This window comes from Ailuropoda melanoleuca, chromosome 7 (genome assembly GCF_002007445.2).
Source record: "Ailuropoda melanoleuca isolate Jingjing chromosome 7, ASM200744v2, whole genome shotgun sequence".
NCBI lineage: Eukaryota > Metazoa > Chordata > Mammalia > Carnivora > Ursidae > Ailuropoda > Ailuropoda melanoleuca.
In genome coordinates, this window is record NC_048224.1 from 67,211,403 (window position 1) to 67,233,916 (window position 22,514).

Genomic DNA, 22,514 nt, shown 5'->3' on the forward strand with positions numbered 1-22,514 from the left:
TTTTTGTGTATGGTGTGAGAGAGTGGTCAAGTTTCATTCTTTTGCATGTAGCTGTCCAATTTTCCCAGCACCATTTATTGAAGAGACTGTCTTTATTCCACTGGATGTTTTTTCCTGCTTTATCAAAGATTAGTTGCCCAAAGAGCCAAGGGTCCATTTCTGGGTTCTCTATTCTATTTTATTGGTCGATGTGTCTGTTTTTGTGCCAGTACCATGCTGTCTTTGTGATCACAGCTTTGTAGTACAGCTTGAAATCCGGCATTGTGATGGCCCCAGCTTTGTTTTTCCTTTTCAACAATTCCTTGGTGATTCGGGGCCTATTCTGGTTCCACACAAATTTAACAGCTGTTTGTTCCAGTTGGAAGAATCAATATGTTTTAAGTGTGCATACTATCCAAAGCAATCTATAGATTTAATGCAATCCCTATCAAAATACCAACATTTTTCACAGAACTAGAATAGTCCTCAAATTTGTATGAAGCCACAAAAGACCCCAAATAGCCAAATCAATCTTAAGATAGAAGAACAAAGCTAGACATATCATAGTCCCAGATTTCAAGATTTTTAATAAAACTATAGCAATCAAAACAGTATGGTACCAGCACAAATATAGACACATAGGTTAATAGAACAGAATAGAGCTCAGAAATAAACCTACACTTACATGATCACTTAATCTATGACATAGGAGCCAAGAATATACAATGGGGCAAAGAGAGTTTAATAAATGGTACTGGGAAAACTGGACAGCTAAATGCAAAAGAATGAAACTGGACCACTTTCTTACATTACACACAAAAATAAACTCAAAATGGATTAAAGATCATAAATCTCCTAAGAGAACACATAAGCAGTTATTTCTTTGGCATTGGATGTGGAAACATTCTTCTAGATATATCTTGTCTGGCAAGGGAAACAAAAGCAAAATTAAACTATCAGGACTACACCAAAATAAAAAGCTTTTGCACAGTGAAGGAAACCATAAACAAAAAAATAGGCACCCTACTGAGTGGGAGAAGATATTTGCAAATATCTTCTATCCAATTAGAAGTTAACATCTAAAACATATAAAGAACTTATTCAACTTAACACCTGCCTCAATTAATCTGATTAAAAATGGGCTGAGGACCTAAACAGACATTTTTCCAAAGAAGACATACAGATGGCCAACAGACACAAAAAGATGCTCAACATCACTCATCATCAGGGAAATGCAAATTAAAACCACATGAGATATCACCTTACACCTGTCAGAATGGCTAACATAAAAAACACAAGAAATAACAAGGATGTGGAGAAAAAGGAACCCTTGTGCCCTGTTGGTGGGAATGCAGATTGGTCCAGCCACTGTGGAAAACAGTATGGAGGTTCCTTGAAAAATTTAAAAAATGATTACCATATGGTCTAGTAATTCACTTTGGATATTTACCCAAAGAAAACAAAAACATAAATTCACAAAAATATAAGCATGCCTATATTTACTGCAGCATTATTTATAATAGCCAAGATATAGAAGCAACCGAAGTGCCCATTCATAGTTGAATGGGCAAAGAAGATGTGGTGCATACACACAACAGAATATTAGTCACAAAAAAGAATGAAATCTTGCCATTTGCAACAGTATGGATGGACCTAGAGGGTATAATCCTAAGTGAAATAAGCTGTCAGAGAAAGACAAATACTGTATGATTGCAGTCATATGGGAATTTAAGAAAGAAACAAAGAAAATAGAGACAGACTCAAATGCAGAGAATGAACTGGTGGTTGTCAGAGAGAGGTGAGTGGGGGGATGGGGAAAGTAGGTAAAAAGGATTAAGAGTACAGTTATCTTGATGAGCACCGAGTAATGTATAGAACTATTGAATCACTATATTGTAATCCTGAAATTAATATAACACTGTATGTTAATTAAAATGCAATTTTAAAAAAGCCTAATGCTCACTTCCCCAGTATAGGATATTGGTGGAGAATTCAGCAGATCTGTGAGGTTCCACCGGAAAGCACTTCACCTCATAGGTAGGTGTTATTAAAGAGAGCTCCCAAATGGCAGTGTGCTGCATGGTATTGCCGTGAACAGGAATAAGTGAGAGGAGAGCCCAACTCAGAGAAAGAAACCTTGAAGGTGAGATGAAAACACAGCCTATTCTAGGTGATGAACTTGAGAATTCAAAGTTTGTCAAGGTCTGAGACAACTGTTATAGCTTGAAGCATCCACACCAAGTGATTTTTTGCAGGAGAGGATCACATCTTCGTCCTCCTTCCTCTCCTCCCAGCTACACACACTTCTCACCTGATCACATTTTTGCAGAAACTGTTCCTCAGGGGTTCATTGAGGTAAATGGTGCGCGGACTTTGGACACATCTGATTCTTGCAGAGATTGTTGCCAGCCCATCTTTTCCTCCACCTTCTGTCAGCCCAAAGAGAAATTGACAGGTCCTGCAGCAAGAAGGCACAGGGATGTTACACAGAAATGCAAATGAAGTCAGGCTCCAGGGAAAGTAGGAAGTGCACTGTATGTTCCCGTCCGGTCCGGCACTTCAGTCTCTGTGAGTCTCTGGAGGCAGACTGCTTTCTTAGCCCCCAGCTCCTCATCTGCCCAATCCACTTCTTCAGGGTTCACACCCCCTAGACCTCCCCTGCCACCCTGCATTGCAGGGGCAGTTCTAGTTCCCTCACATCCCCATCCCCTCCCCAGCCTCAGAGGCTCTGGGCAGGCACTGACATTCAGCCCAAGGAGGAGACTAGGGACTACACAGTGATATAGGACCCAGTACTTGGGCTCAGAAAGAGGAGAGGGGAGGGGGGAAGGTGAAGAGGGCTGGGGGAGGGGGAGGGGAAAGTGTCTTGGCTGAAGAGTAATAGTTCCCTGACCAGAGAACAGCCCCTGGCCATGATGGCCTTAACATTGCCCACAGTTTGACTAAATTTTAAACAGATGTCTTATCCATAGACTCCTGAATGCCGTTTCCTTTTTGCTAACATAAAACATCTACTTTAGAAAACATAATTGTAAATTCTTACTCTACTCCCTTTGAAATGTAAATAAACATCCTTTAAAGCCCCTTGCCAGCTTTAAGATCCAGGGAATGCCTTTCTCAAGGACCTGGGATGTCTCTGAAATGTAATCATCACAGAAGATCTCCATGGTAAGGTAGTAGCCTAACTTCAGGGAGTGCCTTGCTCCAAGTGTAAAACTCCCTCCTGTCATGACGATAAGAGAGAATGTACTTATTCTTTGGGTAAAACCAACTAGCAGACACAAGTGGCCAATGACAATCTCCACCTTCCCCACCCCAACTCTTATAAACTCTCCCATCTTTTGTTTCAGCTGAGGTGAGTTCAATTTCTCTCCCCTATTGCAATAGTCTTGAATAAAGTCTTCCTTGCCTGGTTAACTTTGCCCAGACAATGTTTACTTTGATATCTCCTAAACCAAAGATAAATGAGATTTTTGATCAAGGGGCCAAGGAAAGTCCCATTTGTTTCTGATGAGAAGTAGAGGCTAGTATGCCCTCAACAGTAAGAAGCATCTTTGTGCCAGAGTCCATGTGCTCGGATTTCCTCAGACTAGTCAAAAGTCCTGTAGTGCAGGATTGATATGGATATGCAGATCCTGGAGCAAAGGAACTTTGCCACCATCACTCCATGTTTAGTTTAGCTATTTCTCTTCAAGCATTTCCCTAACAAGCCATCCATGTGTGAGGGTGAAGAAACAAAAGGGCAGTGATAGTTAACTAAGGAGCTGCTGATGCAAATAGATAAAGCTCAAATCACCTGACTAGAGACCTGTGATCTTCAAGGATACCTGACGACCTGCTACCTGAGAGAAGATGCTGGTGACCAAGTATCCTAGTTTTAAGACCTAAGCTCATGTCCCAGCTCACACACGAGGTGCCTCCCACTACACCAGCATGTCTGTTTGGCAAATAACTGGTCTGTTAGAGTGGCCCCCTTAAAGTGAATAATAGTAAAAATGAGCCAGCACAGAATCTATGAAAAAGTAATGCAGCCATTTGCCCCCAAAAATGACAAAGTATAAGGAACAAAAGACAAAGGAAATTCTTATTTGCACACCAAAAGAACAAAGTTACAAAACACACATAAAATGTATTTCCTGTAAAAGAAATTAAATACGGCCATTATGAAACAAGAGGTCACAAAAAGAAAAAAAAATTATTTTTTAAAGTGATAATGAAACAGCAGACGAATTTTTTAGGTGACCTGAAAGAGCTCAGAGAAGAAATGAAAGAGAAATATCTTAAGAAAAAGGAAAGCCATGTTAGAAGCAACTATGATAACAGACAGCTGAAAAGAGGGATGTCCTGCACGGACTACAGAAAACTAAGCAAAATGCAGGGCACCTGGGTGCCTCAGTCAGTTAAGCAGCTGTCTTCAGCTCAGGTCATGATCCCGGGGTCCTGGGATTGATACCCATGTTAGGCCCCCTGTTCAGTGGGGAGACTGCTTCTCCCTCTCCCTCTGCCCTTCCCCTGCTTGTGCGCACTCCCTCCCTCCCTCTCTCTCTCTCTCTCTCTCTCTCTCTCTCTCTCTCTCTCGCTTGCTCGCTCTCGCTCTGACAAAATCTAAGAAAGAGAAAAAGAAAAACTAAGCAAAATGAAATGAAAAAGAGCACAGAAGATAAAGAACTGGAGAAAAATTGTAAATGTGGGACAAAGGATACCCAATGCATGTATATTCGTTGTCCTTGAGGAAGAAATAAAAAATAAAACAAATAAAAATATTGGTAAAATAGACCTTTCTTTAATGAGAACATGACTAAGAAAGGCCTGACACAAAATAAATGCCAAGACACTTCTTGGCAAAGTTTATTGGGTTTTAAGAATAATGAAAAAAATCATTATTAGACAAATCAAATCACTTATGAAGGTTGGAGAGAGAGGGCATATTGGGACCACACTCAGACAGTTGAAACATTCAAGCTAGAAGCAGGAGATCCAGATATCCTATCAAGAAATTAATGAAAAGCTGATAAACAAGATGTCAAAAGCAGTGACTTAACTGGATATAAAAATAAGACTTTATATAATGGTAGGCCATCTTATTGTGACCAAAGTTTCTGTTGAAACAGCTTCAAATGCTGACTTTTAAGGGGAAGAAAAGGCTTTTTAAATTCATTCAGTAAGATAGTAGCTATTATCAAGTCAAATTTTAATCAAAAACAAAAATGAAGAGAAGTAGGCAAAAAATTCAAAAAGCACTTTTCTCCTGAAGAAATTTGCCAATTAATACTTAAGTTAGCTGTGGGGAAACAGGGGGTATATAAGCCAAGGCTCAGGATGTGCCCAAAATGGAGACCTGGAGAAAACCCCATAGTCACACAGGTTCATCTCAGGGTCAGAGTGAAGTAGAAAGAATATTACTCCATTATCCATTCAAACACTCCCACAGGGCTTTGGGGAAAGTTGTGTTGGTATCATTCTGAGGAAGGAGAGAAAGAGAGAAAAAGAGACAGAGACAGACAGAGAAAGGATGATGGGAAGGAGGGAGGTTTCTAGCAGAATAACCCAAAGTGGCATCATGAGAGTTGTCCAAGAAATCTCAAGCATTGTCAGTTTAAAGTGGCTCAGAATTAGTAGTGCTACAAGGTAAAAGCAAATATGAATCCTCTCCAAAGAAAAATATCTTCATCCTAGGCCTCAAAGAACCCCCAAAAATTATTTATCAAAGGAAAGAAATATTATACAAAAGAAGCAAAAACTATAAGAACCATTACAAACAAAAGACTACAGAAACTACCCACTATAGATTTCAGATGCTTGAATTAGAAGATACAGATTTCCTTTTTATTATTATTATATTTTTTATTATATTATGTTAGTCACCATACAGTACATCCCTGGTTTTTGATGTAAAGTTCGATGATTCATTAGTTGCGTATAACACCCAGTGCACCATGCAATACGTGCCCTCCTTACTACCCATCACCAGTCTATCCCCTTCCCCCACCCCCTCCCCTCTGAAGTCTTCAGTTTGTTTCTCATAGTCCACAGTCTCTCATGGTTCATTCCCCCTTCTAATTACCCCCCTTTTCTTTATCCCTTTCTTCTCCTACTGATCTTCCTAGTTCTTATGTTCCATAGATGAGAGAAACCATCAGATTTCTTTAAACGAAAATAAACATGCTTATTATGAAGAAAAATACTTTTTAAAATAATTATATGGAGAGAAACTATGGGAAATGACCCAGAAATTTTAAAAAGAACCAAATAAAATCTCTAAAATAGGAGAAGTCCTAATGAAACTTAAAAATTCAATGAACAAATTTGGCAGCAGATAGGATACTGCTGAGGGGAAAATAATAAAGCTGATATATAAATCAGAGCAATTACCCAAAATACAGTATGGGGAAGCAGGAAGACAGAATATACAGAAAAGAGCTTAGGAGATAGGTAAATGAAGTAAGAAAATCTAACAAAATTTCAATTGAGTCCTTATGGGGGAGGGAGTGAAAGGGGAAGAGGAGAGAGGGAGAAGAAGAAAGAGAGAGTGAGAGGGAGAGAGACAGAAAAAGAGGGAGGGGGAGAGAAAGAGAGAGAGGGAGGGAGAAATGGGACAAAAACAACATGTGGAGATGCCTGGGTGGCTCAGCTGGTTAAGCATCTGCCTTCGGCTCAGGTCATGATCCCAGGGTCCTGGGATCAAGTTCCACACCAGGCTCCTTGCTCAGCAGGGAGCCTGCTTCTCCCTCTACTTGCCACTCCCCCTGCTTGTGCTCTCTCATGCACTAGTAAATAAATAAAATCTTAAAAGAAAGAAAGAAAGAAAGAAAGAAAGAAAGAAAGAAAGAAAGAAAGAAAGAAAGAAAGAAAAGCAACAGGTGAAGGGACGATGGTTATGAATTTTTCACAAAGGCAAGAAAACCAATAAATCTCAAACAAGGTAAGTAAAAAATAAAGTCACACTTAGATTTATAGTGAATACGCAGGGGGAAAAAAGTGAAAATCTTAAAAGCAACCAGAAAAAAAAAATAAGAGGAAGGAACTCTGCCCAAAATATTTTATGAAGCCACATTATGACACCAAAACCAAAGTTATTACAAGACAAAAAAAATAGTACAAATTAAAATCCTTCATAAACATGAATACAAAAATCCTTAGCAAAATGCTAAAACTTAAAAACTCACATCTACCAATATTTAAAATGATTACATATCAAGGCTTTTATGGGTTGAAATGCATCTTCACACCAAAAGAAGATATGTTGATGTCCTAACCCCCAGTACCTCAGAATGTGACCTTATTTCAAAATAAGCTTAGTCTCTTCAGGCTGCTCTAATTAAATACCACAGACTAGGTAGCTCATAAACAAATTTATTTCTCACAGTTTTGAAGGCTGGGAAGTCCAAGATCAGGGCACCAGCATGGTGGTTTTGGTGAAGACCATGTTTCCTGGTTCCCAGCTGGTGCTTTCTCCCTGTCCCCTCACATAGTGGAAGGGGCTACAGAGCTCTCTGGGCCCTCTTTTATACAGCACTGATCCCATTTGCGAGGGCTCTACCTGCATGCTTAAGGACCTCCCAAAGGCTCTATCTGCTAATACCCTCATCATTGGTGGTTAGGATTTCAACACGTGGGTTGGGGGGAGAGGGACACAAACATTCAGACCATAGCTTAAGTTCCTTGCAGAGTTAACCAAATTAAGATAATGTCAAAGGGTGCGCCCTAATCCAATAGGACTGCTGTCCTTATGAAAGGGGGACTTTGGTCACAGAGACAGATACACATATAGAGGGAAGACAATGTGAAGAGACAGGAAAAATGCCATGTGAGGTAGAGAATGGAATCAAACTGCGACAAACCAAGGAACACCTGGAGCTCCCAGAAGCTGGAAGAGGCAAAGAATGATTCTTTGCCCAGAGGTTTCAAATAAAGAATGGTCCTGCTGACACCTTGATTTCAGACTTCTATCCTTGAGAGTTCTGAGACAGTAGATTTCTGTTGTTCTAAGTCACCCAGTTTGTGGTACTTTCCTATGATAACCCTAGGAAACTGATAATGATCTAGTGGGGTTTATTCCAAGAAAGGAAGTTTGATTCATCATTTGAAAATAAAATGATGTAATTTATCATCTCACAAGACTAAAGGAAAAGAGCTCTATGATAATCTCAATAGATACAGAAGAAGCATTTGACAAATTTCAACATCAATTGATAAAAACTCTTAGCAAGCCAAGAAAATAGGGTAAGTTTTTCCACCTGATGAAGGATATCTATGAAAAACCTGCAGCAAATATCAGACTTGATTGTGAAAGACCAAATGCTTTCTTCCTAAGACTGGCAACAATGAAGGCTGTCCGTACTCACCAAGTGTATACAATATTGTACTGGAGGTTTTTGTCAATGCAATAAGGCAAGACAAATAAAAAGCAAAGAGAAAAGAAAAAGAACTCTATTAGCAAACTACACCATGTCCTATGTAAAATACTCTCAAAGAATCTATTTTAAAAACTCTTCTGGTGTAACATGTAAAAATAATTGGAGATTAAGACTCCCATGCTCATAAAGAGAAAAAAAACTGATTAAACTGAAAATCAACAACTCTTCATAGATCCATCAGAGAATTCAGGTGACAGAGCAAGTTGTCACTCCAAAAACGGAAGAGTTGGGTGAATACAGAGAATCACAATTTATCTCTGGAGCAAGCAACTGGTAGAAAGATGTAGAGGGTAACTGACTAATTGCAGAAGACTGAACCATGCACTAGGTTTGAGATAAAATCTCCTGGGGACACAGCCTAAGAGGGGGACCTTAAGGAGCACCACCAGTTTCTCAGAGTGAAGATCAGAGAAAAGGCCCCTCATGCTTCCAGCAAGGGAAGGGGAAAAGGGACCATTATAAAATATGCCCAGCACATTCCATTCCCCTCAACAAAGGCCTGCTCTCAAGGAAAAGTATTTTACCAAATTCTCACCAACATGGAAAAAGGGAAATACCTAACTTTAGCTCATTCTAGTCTTAGTCTTCCTGTTTCACTTAATAGGGAAAAAGAAAACAAAACAAAACAAAAACAACCTAAAAGGTCCTTGTGAAGAACAAAACCAAATCATAGGATTATAGAACATTTGCCTGCTCCTGCACTTACCACAACATGAGCACTGTTCCTGTACAGTAAGAGGGAATTAATTGCAGCTGAAAGAACTGGCTAAGAGTCTATTTAAGAAGGAGTCTCTAGGGAAACCAAAAATATACCCTGAATCTACAGCTGCCTATGGAACAATTTCCAGGGGCAGGAAAGGGGAGGCTAAAAACCAGCTGAGCAACTCGTCCACATAAAGTGAATAAAAAGTCCCACATCAGAGTGGTAGGGGAGGCTGACACTCTCTCACTGTGAACCCTGCCAGAGGTGTGGCAACCCATAGTCAGGAGGCAACTCAAAACCCTGAGCTTCTCCCTGAGGAGTGAAGGGTTTGAACCCCCATTGGCACCCTGACTTTTACCTGCATCGTAGAAATGAGCCCCCAAAACATCTCATGGGGCTTGCACCCACAAGACTCACAAGACTACGGTGAGCTGAGAAGTTGTTCTTAAAGGTTTCACATATGCAAATGCACCTACCTCAGGACCAAGCAGAGGCAGCCAACTGAAAAGTGCCTACCTAGACTTTCTGTGAAAGAGACTTACTTTCTCATGTTAAAGCACAGGTCTGAGGAGCTGGCATCTACATTAACCACATCTAGGGGTCTGTAGAAATTCTCTCCAAACACAGAGGCCTGTGGGCGCCATCTTTGCACTACCCTTTGCCTCCCTCCAGCCCTCTGGTATCTCCTGGAGTGGAGCTTGTACCTCCATCTGGTGACCTGGTTTAGCAGCTGACAGGGCTTATGCTCCTGAGTCCCACTGGACTATAACCAACAGAGAAAGAGTTTTCACCTAGCTTCCCCCCCACCCCGCCCAGGGCAAAGCATAGAGGCAAGAGACGGAGGAGCCCAGTCTTTCTGTGAAGTGGGCTATTAACTTATCTTCACAAGTGTCACCTGAGGGGCAGGCTTCTAATCAAACACCTGAAGACCTGAAGTCATCCTCTCCAGAGACCTTGGTGGGTAGGCACTGTCTTGGTACTCAACCACCCTCCAGAGCACCAGTATCTCCCAGAGGGAAGTTTTACACTCAGCTGGTACCCCAGTTTCTGCATCTCACGCCCCAGTTTTTGTGGCTGCCACTCAGGGGACACTTCTTGATTGCCTGGCTCTGGGGGCCAGTGGGGTTTACATTCTTGAGTCTCATGGGATGGCACTGTAGCAGTCAGAGAGCTGGTTCCTGGCCAGCACCACCCCCAGGGCATGGCACAGACAGCAGACTGAAACACAGCCCCAGTCTTTCTGTGGAAGAGCCCTATTGGCTGGTCCTGGAGCTTCAGCCTGAGGGGCAGGCTACTGGTTTGGCACACTAAGGGCTGCTGAAATATTCTCTAGGGATGGATGCCAGTGGATGCGAGCTTGTGCTCTCCCTCTACCTCATTCCGGGTTGCCAGTATCTCCCAGAAAGGAGCTGGTACTCGTGTCTGGGCACCCCGATTTTTGTGACTGCTGCCCAGGGGACACCTCTAAGTTGCCTGGCTCTTAACCAGCAGGATTTATTCTCATGGGTCCCACAAGGCTGTAACCAACAGAGAAAGAATTCTTAACCAGCTACCACCCCCAGGGCACAGCAGAGTGGCAACTGTCTTTCCATGAAACAGGCCTATTAGCTTTTTAGCTGCAGCCTGAGGGACAGGCTTCTAATCAAGCACACGTCTAACGGCTATCTGGAATCCTCTCCAGAGACCTCAAGGGTGGTACCATCTTTGCAGCTGCAACCCAGGGGACACCTCTAGATTGCCTGGCTCTGGTAGCCTCTGGGGCTTACGCTCAGGGTCCTGCAGGACTACACCTATTTGTATACATTAAAAACTGACACCTGAGGGTCTATGTACCAATCAGGAAATGAAAACACTAACTTTAAAAGATATCTGCGCACCCATTTTCACTGCAGCATTATTTATAATAGTCAATATATGGAAACAACCTAAGTATCCACTGGTGAATGAATAATAAAGAAAACATGGTATATGTATATATATACACAATTAAATATTTTTCAGCAATAAAAAGAAGAAAATCTTGCCATCAGCAACATGGATGGACCATGAGGACACTATGGTAACTGAATTAATGCAGAGAAAGACAAATACCATATTATCACACTTACATGTGGTAATCAAAACAAAGAAAAAAACCAAGCTCATCGATCCAGAAAACAGATTGGTGATTGCCAGAGGTAGGGATGGGGAGTGGGCAAACTTTTAAAGGAAGTCAAAAGGTACAACTTTTGGTTACAAAATAAATCAATCCTGGGGATATAACATGTAGCATGGTGACTATAGTTAATAATACTATATTGCATATTTAAAAGTTGCTAAGAGTAAATCTTAAAAGTTTCCATCACAAGAGAAAAAATTTTTAACTATGTGTGACAACAGATGCTAACTAGACTTGTGGTGATTACTTCACAATATATACAAATATCTAATCATTACGTTGTACACCTGAAACTAATGTTGTATGTCAATTATATCTCAATTTAAGAAAAAAAAAAGTTGTACATAGAGTGGCAACTGGGTGACTCAGTTGATTAAGTGCAACTCTTGATCTCTGCTCAGGTCTTGATCTCAGGGCATCGAGCCTACTTTAAAAAAAAAGTTAAACATAGAATTTCTATATGATCTGGGAATTCCACTTCTAGATATATATATCCCAAAAAATTAAAAGCAGGGACTCAAACAGAAACTTGCACACCAGAGTTCACAGCAGTATTATTCACAGTGGCCAAAATGTAGCAACAACCCAAATGTCTGCTGACAAATAACCTGATAAACAAAATGTGGTATATACATATAATGAAATATTATTCAGCCTTAAAAAGGAATGAAATTCTGATACAGCCTATATGGATGAAACTTACAAACACTATGCTAAGTGAAATAAGGCAGACACAAAGGGACATATATTATGATTCCACTTACATGAGGTACCTAGAGTAGTCAAATTCACTGAGACAGTAAAAACAGAATGGAAGTTATCAGGGGCTGGCAGAAAGGAAAAAAGGGGAGTTATTGTTTAATGGGTATCGGGTTTCAGTCTGGGATAATGAAAAAGTTCCTGAAACACACAGTGGTGATACTTGCACAATTTTGTGAATGTACTTTATGCTACTGAATTATAAACTTAAAAATGATTTGAATGGTAGATTTCCTGTGTCTTTCACTGCAATAAAATAATAGGAAATAGATATTATAAAATTATCATAATTAAACAGTGACTAGGAACAGAATAAGCAAAGGAAAAGTGAGCATATATACATACACAGGCCTGGAGAGTAATGAGTGGCATTATAAGTGTTCAGGAAAAGAATAGACCGTTCTGCAAATTAAACTGGACTAACTGGTTAGTGATACGGTGGGGGAGGGGAATTATATCTCTAACTTACACTACTCACAAAAATACATTTCAAATAGGCTAAATGTCTAAGTAAGAAAGCAGAATTTCAAATATTTAAAAGAAAATACTAATTGAATCTGTATGATATCAGGGAATGGGAAAGATTACTTCAAAAAGTTCAAAAGCACAAACCATAAAGGAAAATACTAATTAATCCAACTTACTTCATGAAAAGAAAGAATTTTTGATACATTAAAAAGTGAAACAAAATTTAAAAACAAACCACATGCCTCTGGAGTATATTTTAATATATGTAACTGACACAGGTTTTCTACCCAGACGATTTAAAGAATTCCTACAAATCAATAAAAAATGTAAAAACATGAGCAAAATGTATGAATTGGTGATTAATTTGCCCCATAAATATATGAAAATATGCTCAAGTTCAATCAGGCTAAAGCTAAAAACTAAAGAGCATGACAACACCAAGTGCTGGTGAGGACATGGGGAATGAGAAGCCAATAGAGGACAGGTGGGAGTATAATTAATACAATCATTTTAGAGAATAAGTTTAGGTTGCAGGTGTCCCACAATCCAGTACAATAACAGTAATCGCCCCTCAGCCATGGGTGATACATTCCAGCGGATGCCTGAAACCACAGAGAGTACCGAGCTTTATAAATACTATGTTATTTCCTATACACACACACTTACGATAAGGCATGGTAAGAGATTAACAGCAATAGTAATAAAATAGACCAGTTATAACAATATACTGTATAACAATAAAATAGACCAGCTATAACAATATAACAATATACTATACCAGTTGTGTGAATGTAGCCACTCTCTCTCTCAAAATATCTCATAGTATTGTAACTCACCTTCTTCTTGTGATGATGTAAGATGGTAAAATGCCTGCGTGAGGAGACAAAGCAAGGTGAAGGACGTGGCACTAGTGTTAGACTACTATTGACCTTCTGACCATACACCATGAGGATCACCTGCTCCTGGACTGCGGGTGACCCCTGGGGTGATTGAAACTGTGGAGAGCAAAACTGTGGTTAAGAGAGGACTACTGTACTTCCGCTTCTAATTATAGCTTTAAAAAATCTCTTATGTGTATACAAGCAGATGTGAACAAGGATTTGCATTTCAGTACTGTTTGCAACAGTGGGGGGAAAAAGGAAAAACCTAAATACTCATCAATAGAGGGACAGTTAAATAAAACCCACCTTAATCATATGATGAAATATTGTGGAGACATTTAAAGAGTGACTATTGATAGATGATTGACATGGTAAATAGAGCTCAGAAATCTAAGAGTGATGTGAAAATGATAGATATGTGTACCTATACTAAATCATTTATGTAAAACTTCAGGAACATAAGTACAATATTGCATCTTACTTATGGATCTATATTTGTAAATGTAAATGTATTTGTAAATATAGGTATGTAAATGTATTTTTAAACGACTGAAATCATTCACAACACGCTCAGAATAGTAATTGCCTGCAGCAGGGGCCAGGGGAGGGGGACATGGGGATTGAACTTAGAGGTAATGTTGAAGGTGATTTTTGCTTTGCCTTATCTCCAATGATTTTTTTTAAATTAAATTTAAACAAAAATTTAAAAACATAAAAACAAAAAATAAAAAATATATATGTATATATGCATATATATATAAAGGTTTGTTATAAAGGTTGTAAGGTGAAAATGTGCACATTTGTTGAATTTTATACATGTGCACTAACACACATCACACAGAGTGACTGCATTGGTACCCACCAAACACTGACAGTCCAAACCACTAGAATGTTTTTAAGCAATAGGTAAATGACATGCGAATCTATCATCTGTTTATTATTTCTCTGACCATTTAGGGTACAGGACACTGATTCCAGCCTCTTGACACATGTTCCACAAAATTTCAAGGGTAAGACCCTGGAATGAAAGGGAAGGACAGGCTCCCTGGGTGAGCCTGGGACGTCTGAGAATGGACAGGAGTTCAGTTACTGGAACAGTTGCACAGCTGCTGCTTAAAGGGACCACATACTGAAACAGAGGGCTTCCTAGTTACTCACAGTCAGGCTGGGGACACCAACTTTGACTGGAAAACTGACCTGTTATGGTTAATATCCTGAACGTGTTCACCCAGCACCAACAACCCTAATCCCAGTGGTGGCCCGGAATGAGCAGGAACCTTCCCAGCTTGCCTCTGGAAGTTCTGACAGTTGAGGGCTCAGCACCACCCTCCCACTGTGCTCCTGGGACGGGGATGCTGAGCTTCCTGTCCTTTCACACTCACCAAGCCTGCTTTCTTTGCCCTCCAAAGTACCTCCCTCCTTTAAACTCAGGCTAGAAGGGTAAAAGAGACCTTCCACGCTTGGGAGCTAATTCACTTTTCCTGCAAATGGTGAAAAAAATAGGTAATGTGTAGATAGGTAATAGGTGAACACTTGAAGATAAGACAATACCCCTTTGGAAACATGGACTTAATGTAGATTCTATAACTGATGGTTTTTGCCAATACTGTGGTAGATTAAGTCACTGGCTTTTGAAATGTAGGGTCTCAGGAACCCTTCAGACTTAAAAAGTATCAAAGAAGCTAAGGAACTTTAGTTTATGTAGCTTATATCTACTGATATTTACCATATTAGGGGCACCTGGGTGGCTCAGTCGTTAAGCGTCTGCCTTCAGCTCAGGGCATGATCCCAGCGTTCTGGGATCGAGCCCCACATCAGGCTCCTCTGATGGGAGCCTGCTTCTTCCTCTCCCACTCCCCTTGCTTGTGTTCCCTCTCTCGCTGGCTGTCTCTATCTCTGTCACATGAATAAATAAAATCTTAAAAAAAAAAAAGAAATTATACTGGTACAACCATTCCCGAGAACAATCTAGCATTACTTACTTAAATGAAATACGCAAGCCCGAAACCTCTGGCATCTACTCTAGGACATATATATCAAGAAAATAACAACAACAAAAAACCCACATCAGGGCAGGTTCATAAGAAGCCACGTACAAGTTCATGGAAGCAGGAACCATTGGGAATAACCTAAGTAAGTATGAGTAGAGGAAAAGATGAGCTATGGTATGTGAATGCAATAGATTGATATGCCCCAGTCAGAAGCATGTCATATAAAGTAATATGAATAGGTCCTGAACACCTAACATTTTATGAAAGTTAGCAGAATGAGATTTATAGCACAATATCCTTTACATAAAATTTTAAAACTTATACAAAATAAATATTATTATATAGTTTTTCAAGGAAATATATTCAAAATAGGGAAGATGGCTTGCTGGGGGACACAAATATTAACTACATGACCAAGTGAGGAGTATGGAATTGCAGGCAGGGGATGAAGAAAAACTGTTCATGAGAGGAAGAAATCCAAGAATGGATTACTCCATAAGGCTGTCTGCCACAGATGGACAGGAAAATTTTATGGCCCTTCTTTAAAAAAAAAAGTGATTTATTTTTCATCCTTCTCTTCCCATGCCTTATCATTCCCAAGTAAATTAAATTCCACACATGTGCATATACACTTTTAATTTCTTCCTACCACCACATTCAAGTTATTAGAATATCAATTGGTGGGGCGCCTGGATGGCTCAGTTGGTTAAGCATCTGCCTTCAGCTCAGGTCATGATCTCAGGGTCCTGGGATCGAGTCCTGTATTGGGCTCCTTGCTCAGCAGGGAGCCTGCTTCTCCCTCTCCCTCTGCCTGCTGCTCTGCTTGCTTGTGGTCTCTCTCTCTCTCTCTGTCCAATAAATAAATAAATAGGAATATCAGTTGGTGAAGTGATTGATGTCCATGCTTCATGCACCATGAAACAGCTTGCTTCTGATCCACTATTATCATCTCAAATGTAGATGTTTTGCTTCCCTAGATGAATCTGAAAAGGGAACATCTCCTGAGTTCATTGCACTTGGAAATCAGCACTTGAAAGCGAGTTAGCCTCCCTCCCCAACCCTGTATTTTTAAAGTGGAACATCACTTGTAGCAAAGATGCTAACCAGATGAACTGTAACATAAGCCCAGGTGGCAGAAAGCAACTCTTTGAACACACTGGGCGAGAAGAGGTAAATCTGCTCAACCTTATAGGCTTCTCCCTACCACACCCGGCTTAGAGCCCCTCATCAGCTCTCCAGAGGATGCTTCAACCACATGATAGGTTATGGTAGTGGGGCAGGCCCCACTTCTAGACTATCTACCAAGAGACTTAATATTGCCCATTGTCACACTAGTGTAGACTAGTATGAACTGCCCTAATAAAATGCCACAAACTACATGACTACATGATAGAAATCTATTTTCTCACAGTTCTGGAAGCTAGAAGATCAAGGTGCCAGTAGGTTAGGTTTCTTCTGAGACCTCTCTCCTTGCCTTGCAGGTGCACCTTCTTGCTGTGTTCTCCCGTGGTCTTTTCTCTGTAGACACACATCCCTGGCGGCTCTCTGTGGATTCTAATCTCTTCTTATAAGGATACCAGTCATATTGGATTAAGGCCCACTCTAAAGGCTTCATTTTAACTTAATTACCTCTTTAAAGGCCCTAGTTCCAAATACAGTCACATTCTGAGGCTCTAGGGTTTACAACTTCAATATATGAATTTTTGAGGAGACATAATTCAATCCATTACAATTTCCAAAGGGTCTTGTTCACAGTTAGGTACCTCTCGATGCTTTAGCAGCCAAAGAGTTCAGTACCAACCAAGGTGCTCATTTTCTGAATCAGGCGTGTTCTAAGAGAATACCCTGACCCAAAGAATAAAGAGTTTCCTTCTCCAACCTCTGGGCCCCAGGCATACTCATCATCTCCTCTTCTCCAAGATAACGTAGTGGGTAACTGTGGGATATCATTAGGGCTTATCACATTGCTCTCCCTAAGATAAAACTTGGCTTATTCATCTTTGGTGCCCTGATTACCATCAAAGCTCTGGCATCCTAAGAAACTATGTACAGATGTACCTTGTTTCTAGACCATGAGCAACCTGAAAGTGAGGAACCCTGGGGAGGGTGCAAGAACCAGAAAAAGGTACCATGAGAGAGTCAGAGAGGGTGGGCCAGAAACTAATCTGCCACCCCTTCACTTTTGCAGTGACTTCCCTGTACAGAAGTGTGCACTTCCAAGTTATAGCAAGATGCAAGGCAATTTCCAATTTGAAACTGTGCATGCAAAACAACAAAAATGCTAGATTTCTTATGGTTCTCTCACACTTATTTAAAACTTATGATTCTCAAGGCATAGTGTCCATGTGTTTGACCAGGAAAAGGTAGGAACACAGTATTCTCATATTTCAGGGAAAGCCAGCAGTAGACTTGCTCTGGACAAACCTTAGTCAGTCTTAGGACAGTCTTAGGACACAAAGTTGTCCATCAACTGTTTAGAGGTGAACCTTAAAGATCTGACCAAGAGCGGGTGAAAGCACTGAAAGGCAATGGTGGTTGTCTGGCTAGGAGGCCTGATGTGAGACAGAAAGAAACACTGGCTGGTAAACTCTGAGCTGAAATGCCACCTTACTGGTCAAGACTGGCCATTGTTGAGGCCCCTGGGTGGCTCAGTCAGTAAAGCATCCGACTCTTGATTTAAGCTCAGGTCATGATCTCAGGGTCGTGAGAATGAGCCCCACATCGGGCTTTGCACTGGGCGTGGAGCCTGCTTGGGATTGTCTCTCCCTGTCCCTGTGCCTCCCACCCCTCTCTCTCTTCCTTCCTCAAAATAAAATTTAAAAAAAATTTTTTTAAAGACTGGCCATTGTTATGTAAGGAAATTTGTCTTTAGTTCATTTCCTAGTATTCTCTAGTCTATACTTTTCCTTTTACTTTAATTACACTCTTCCCAGCCTCCCCTTTAAAGACGGCAATAGATTGGACTGTGCCCCCCAAAAAGATATGTTGATGTCCTAACTCCCCGTATCTGAGAACATGCCCTTATTCAGAAATAAGTTCTTTGCAGATGTAACCAAGTTGAGAAGATGTCATTAGGTGGATCCTAATCCAACAGGACTGATGTCCTTATAAGAAGAAAATGCCATGTAAAGACAGAAACACACCAAGAGAATGCCATGTGATGATGGACAGAGAGATTGGAGTGATGTGTCTACCAGCAAGGGAACGCCAAGAATTGACAGCCACCACCAAAAACTAGGGGGAGGCAAGACAGGATTCTACCCAAAACCTCAGATGGAGCATGGTTCTGCAGATACCTTGATCTCAGACTTGCATCCTCCAGAACTGTGAGAATACATTTCCGTCATTTTTAAGCCACCTGGTTTGTTTTGCTCTAAGAAACTGACACAAAACTTCTGGATGGAGCAGCTCTAAGGAACTGATACAAAGACAAACCTCCTGGAAGCAATGTCTACAGCAGCGGACCCTACTTTATCAACTCCCTTTAACCATTCAACTTAATGAAATCTGGCTACTACCACTCCATGGAAACTGCTCGCAAAGATCACCCATGTCCTACTTGTCAACCACTCCAACAGATTTTTCTTAGACCCCTGTATCACTTCCTGGCAGCATTCATCCCCTAAACATCAGTGGCAGCAGAACTCTGTCCTGGTTCCCTTCTTTTTTTTGTTTGAAGTCCTCTTGGTGTGAGAGTCCATCCATTCTTCAACACCCGGGTGACAATCACAACCATGAAAGAGACACAAATTCAAATTCACCCCAAACCTATTCCACCTTACATTTTCTGTAAGTTGAGAAATAGTTTTACAATCTGTCTTGCTGCCAGAAACCAAACTAAGGCTCTTCAGCTTACTCTCTTACTCTCCACATCCAACTGACAATTTCCTCTTAAATACCTTCCCCATCCACCACCATTGCCAAAAGGCTACTGTGAGCCACTTGTTTCTCACCTCCACTGTTGCAAGATCCTCCTACTTCTAGTTATGCCCTACCCCACAATGCTTATTTCTTTCCAAAATACAAATATGATGATGTCTCTCTCTTCTTAAAAACACGACCGCCCTCAAAATGGAGCCCAAACTCCTTAACAAGAGTGTACTATTACTTGACTCCTGGTTACTTAGTCTTGCCCCTCACCACCTATGTTCCAATTAGATTGAATACTGAACAACTTTCGGGTCCCTACACACTCAAGTCACTTCCTTGCCGATAAACTCTGGCACATGATACCTCACTAGACTGTAATTCCAATTAGGACAAGAACCTAAGGTCTAATTCAACATTCTATCTCCAATGCCAGGCAATGTGCCTGAAAATTTGCAGGTATTCAACACTTGTTAAATACAGGAATGAGCATACCTTTGTCTGTAGGTGTCCTGCCTCAGAGCCTTCTCAGAAGCTGAAGCAGTGGAAAGTCACTGGTCTTTTGGAGCTCTGCCCAGAAATATGGGAGAATGAGTGCTGTTTCCTCTGCTCCCCACACCCCTTCTCCACACCCCAGCTCAGGGAAAACCTTTACCACTGGCAGAAAGCAGGTTTCCATCCTTCAAACAAGTAGTTCTAGAAAACATCTGGAACATTCCCAGTGGAATTGAGCTCCCACTGGCCACAGTAGTGATTTTCAGATCACACTGTTATGCTGGCTCTTCCTCATTTTGTCACGGTCACATCATCCCTGACCCTCACTCATGCTTTCGTAGGTGTTACCCAATGGTTTTAGCAGTTGGAGCTGTAATACGTTGGGGGGAGAAATCCACATTTAGAGCTCTGTTAAGATTTGCAGCTTAAAATAAATTCAAATGCTCAGAAACTTGAAAATGCATTCCTGGGTAATTCGCATTAATGAGAAATAAGAAATTATAATGTATTTAGGATAATCATAGTGAATGAAACTTTCTTGGTTTCCAAACCAGTAGGCTGCAGTTATAGCAATCTTCAGGTCATGGGAGTTCACCACGTTAAGTAGTGAGGAGAGAAACCTTCACAGATAGAGTGGGATTTGAGCTTGTTTTCCCAAAACAAATATACTATCAAAGCTCTGACACCCAGAAATCCTCCTCACTGGTTTACTGGGGCCACTCAGAGTAAGGACATCCAACACTGAGTCTAGGAGGAACAGAATCTAGAGTTTGTGTGGGCATTTGATGTTCTGAAATTAAAATCATAATGACATCAATAAAGACTTTATTTATAATGCATAATGATGCACCTTTCCACTGTCTTTACTCATATGAACTACTCGATGGGGATTAACAGTATGTACTGGGAAATAACACATCTCTGTGTCCGAATCCCAGCTCAGCCCCTGATTTTACAGCTTTGGGCAAGTTTTCTTAATTTTTTCTGAAACTCAATTTCTTCATCTATATAATGAAGATTAGTTATTGCTATGTGTTGTTACAAAGATGAAATATGATTGTATATGTACAGCATTTAGTCCAGTTTCTGACACGTGTTTATTAAATATATATATATTTCCTGTGGCTGCAGTAACAAATTAGCACAAACTTGGTGCCTTAACACAACAGAAATGTATTCTATCACAGCTCTCTAGGCAAGAAATCCAAAATTAGTGTTAATGAACCAAAATCAAGTGCCCATGGGGCGCCTGGGGGGCTCAGGTCATGATCCCAGGATCCCTGCTGCACCGTGGCCTTGCACTCAGCAGAAGTCTGCTTGAGACTCTCTCTCTCCCTCTGCCCCTTCCACTGCCCCCACTTGTGCACTCTCGTTCTCTCTCTAAAATAAATACATAAATCTCTTAAAAAGAAAAAAAAATCGAGGTGTCCACAAAGCACCTTGCTCCCTCTGGAGGCTCGAAGGAAGAATCCGGTCCTCATTCCATCCAGTTTCTGATGGCTGCCAACATTCCTTAGCTTGTGGCCATTAAACTCCAATCTCCACTTTCATCTTCCCATGACCTCCTTCTCTTTTTCCTATGTCCAATCTCCCTTTGCCTCTTTCTATTTAAGAACACCTGTGACTGCATTTAGGGCCCACTCAGCTAATCCAAGATAACCTCTCCATCTGGTGATCCTTATTTAATCACAGCTGCAAACACTCTTTTTCCAAATGAGGTAACATTCACAGGTTCCAGGCATTAGGATGTGGATATCTTGGGGGTGGGTGCGTTTTCCCCCTACCACAATGGGGCTCATACTTCCTAAAACATAATATCCAGGTATTCCATCGGTCTTGTTTCTAAGAGGTAAAATGGGCCTCTCTATTCACAGATATGTATTCTTTACCATGATTTAACAGGAAATGCCTGAAAACCCAACGATGATCCCTAAAAGAGTCTAATGTTTGCTTCCACGGCTCTGCATGCAACAATGCTGGCTGTCTGGTGAGTTGCCTTCTGTCCGACCATTTAACGCTTCCCTGAAGAGTCTTCTCATAGATACACCTTTGATTACCTTCCTTCGTCTAGCACAGCACTCAGTGAAAATAATACATGATAAGGAATATACAGCCTTAAGAAGAAATGTTTTTGAAATGTGTAGCTTAAAAGAACTGAGCAAATCTCGTAAATGGCCTCTGGGAAAGTAAAGCTGTCCCCAACACAGCCTTCCAGAAACTGACCCTACAAAGGAGTACAAGCACCAACAGCACGAGCTGCCACAAGAATGAAGGGGTTGCTTTTCTCCAGTTGCAGGTGGAAAGACATCCTCTTTGCTTCTCGCTCTTCATCCAGCCCTCGCCACACCCGCGTTAGGGAAGTGCTGTCACTAAGCCCCGCTAACAGATGAAATGCGTGCCAGAAGGCCGAGTCGTTGGGCGGTCACACGGCTTGTAGCGCTCCGGCCCGCTCAGCTCCATCCCGAGGGCGTAGCCACTAGCTCGCGCGTGCGCGTTTGTTTGCCGAGGGCCCGCAGTTGGCCCGGGTGCGCTAGTTCGCATGCAGAGCGGTAGACCCGCGCGCGCCGAGGGAGGTCGCGGGCTAGCCCGGCCCTGCAGCCTCGCTTCACACGGCACCGCAGGAGCCAGTATTGCGCCCGGCGCGCGCCCCCAGGGCCGGCTCGGGGCCGTGCCCGCGCACGCCACCGACGCACCGACAGCTCTGCTGCTTTTGATCCCCGACTACTCGGAGGCGCGCACGCTGTGCGGACCCTGATAGGCAGAAGCCTGGGACTTGGGCCTCCTCGGCCGCCATCG

The 22,514-nt window shown here is 41.4% G+C and overlaps 1 protein-coding gene across 1 annotated transcript in view; it reads right to left on the minus strand.

Moving 5' to 3' along the window:
• LOC105239758 (phospholipid-transporting ATPase IB-like) overlaps positions 1–22,026 on the minus strand; it is a 195,528-nt gene extending 173,502 nt beyond the window's left edge. Inside the window, 2 exon segments of the mRNA XM_034663776.1 lie at positions 2,291–2,437; positions 21,947–22,026. Coding sequence (XP_034519667.1) covers positions 2,291–2,437; positions 21,947–22,026 — 227 coding nt within the window.
• Positions 22,027–22,514: the final 488 nt, after the last annotated feature.